This window comes from Penaeus vannamei, chromosome 20 (genome assembly GCF_042767895.1).
Source record: "Penaeus vannamei isolate JL-2024 chromosome 20, ASM4276789v1, whole genome shotgun sequence".
NCBI classification, from domain to species: Eukaryota; Metazoa; Arthropoda; class Malacostraca; order Decapoda; family Penaeidae; genus Penaeus; species Penaeus vannamei.
Genome location: NC_091568.1, coordinates 40,200,015 through 40,202,098, shown reverse-complemented (window position 1 = coordinate 40,202,098; position 2,084 = coordinate 40,200,015). Strand labels below are relative to the sequence as shown.

Here is a 2,084-nt window from a genome sequence, read left to right as displayed (position 1 = left end):
GAGGGGAGGAGAGTGGATGACGGGGAGAGAGAGAGGGGGGAGGTTGATGACGGAGAGAGAGAGGGGGAGGTAGATGACGGAGGGAGGGGAGGAGAGTGGATGACGGGGAAAGAGGGAGGAGGAAGAGGTGGATAACGGAGGGAGGGGAGGAGAGTGGATGACGGGGAGAGAGGTGGAGGGAGGTGGATGACGGGGAGAGGGAGGGGAGGAGAGTGGTTGACGGGGGGAGGGGAGGAGAGTGGATGAAAGGGAGAGAGGGAGGAAGAAAAGGTGGATGACTGGGAGAGAGAGGGGAAGGAAGAAGTGGATGATGGAGAGAGAGAGGGAGGAGGTAGATGACGGAAGGAGGGGAGGAAAGTGGATGACGGGGAGAGAGGGGGGAAGAAGAGGTGGATGACGGAGAGAGAGAGGTCGAGGTGGACGAAGGGGAGAGAGGGAGGAGGGGGAGGAGGATGACCGGGTCACTCCTTCGTCACGAGGAAGGACCCAAACAAGGATTTTCCCGCTAAGTCTCTGCTTACACAGACACGCGTGGAATTCATGTCGAACCATTTTCAATACTTGTATAAAAACCTCTACATATCTCTTATCTTATCTCCCTCGAATAAGCAATAGAACGCGTGTTTTCTTGTTCTTCCATTCATTGCTCCTTTCGCAGATTCACAGACACACACTGACACGCAGACAATGTTTTCACATGCATAATTGCACATTCTTCATAAATTTACTGGCAATGACACTCGTTAATGTCATGCAACCTGCAATAATGCTACGAACTTTCAACTCGGCCTCTTTCTTTTCACAAAAAAAAAAACGAATAAATCTTAAAAAAAAAAAAAAAAAAAATACACGCGATGTCATGCGATCATACTTACTGTTCTTACCCGTGACATGAGATCACGCAGACAGACAGGGAAATAGATCGCCTGACTGAGAATCAAAAAGAAAAAGGCAGATAGGAAGACTGACTGATACATAGATCAGCTACAAGATATATGTATAAGTAAACAGGGAGGTAGAAATAAACAGATAAACTGGTAGATACCTATGGATGCACAAATAGACACATTGAAAAATCGAGAGAGATAAATAAAGACAGATACCGATCTAGAAATAGCGAGATGGACAGACAGACACCGACAGAAGGCGGGGGGGGGGGGGGGCAGGGCACCCAGGGCACAGCAGCCACAGAAGCTGGTCGTCACAGCCCGAACGTGTCAGTGTACGAGGAAATATTCAAAAGATGGTTTCGTGAGACTTCGTGTGGCATCTTTGGGCTTCGTTGGGCATCTTGGAGCATCGTGGGGCATCTTGGAGCATTTTGGGGCTTCGTTTGGCATCTTGGGGCATCTTGGAGCTTAGCTTCGTGGTTATCTTGGGGCTTCTTGAGGCTCCGTAGGGCATCTAGGAGGTTCGTGGGGGCATCGAGGAGGTTCGTGGGGCATCTTAGGTCTTCGTGGGGGCATCTTGAGGCTTCTTGAGGCTTCGTAGGGCATCCAGAAGGTTCGTGAGGCATCTTGGGGCTCCATGAAGCATCTTTGGGCTCCACGTGGCATCTTGGGGCTTCTTGAGGCTTCGTAGAAGGTTCGTGGGGCATCTTGGGGCTCCATGAAGCATCTTTGGGCTCCACGTGGCATCTTGGGGCTTCTTGAGGCTTCGTAGAAGGTTCGTGAGGCATCTTGGGGCTCCATGAAGCATCTTTGGGCTCCACGTGGCATCTTGGGGCTTCTTGAGGCTTCGTAGAAGGTTCGTGGGGCATCTTGGGGCTCCATGAAGCATCTTTGGGCTCCACGTGGCATCTTGGGGCTCCCTGAAGCATCTCTGGGCTCCAAGTGGCATCTTGGGGCTCCCTGAAGCATCTCTGGGTTCCAAGTGGCATCTTGGGGCTTCATGAGGCTTCAGGAATGTTCATGAGGTTAAACCCGCGTCCTCTGTTGTTTTTTCGCCGTCTTTTTAACAGCATAATGTGTGTAATACATAGTGTGATAAAAACAAAAATAGAATGATTAATAGGTAAGAAACTAATGGAAAAAATATAGATTTCTTGATAGAAAACAGAATAGAGGCTCATAGAGGGAGAGGCT

The 2,084-nt window shown here is 49.9% G+C and overlaps 1 protein-coding gene across 1 annotated transcript; it reads right to left on the bottom strand.

Moving 5' to 3' along the window:
- Positions 1-1,201: 1,201 nt before the first annotated feature.
- On the bottom strand, positions 1,202-1,879 carry LOC138865221 (salivary glue protein Sgs-4-like). The gene has a single exon (XM_070134622.1). It carries the CDS (start codon positions 1,877-1,879, stop codon positions 1,202-1,204), a length of 678 nt encoding a protein of 225 aa, XP_069990723.1.
- Between the last annotated feature and the right edge of the window lie 205 nt (positions 1,880-2,084).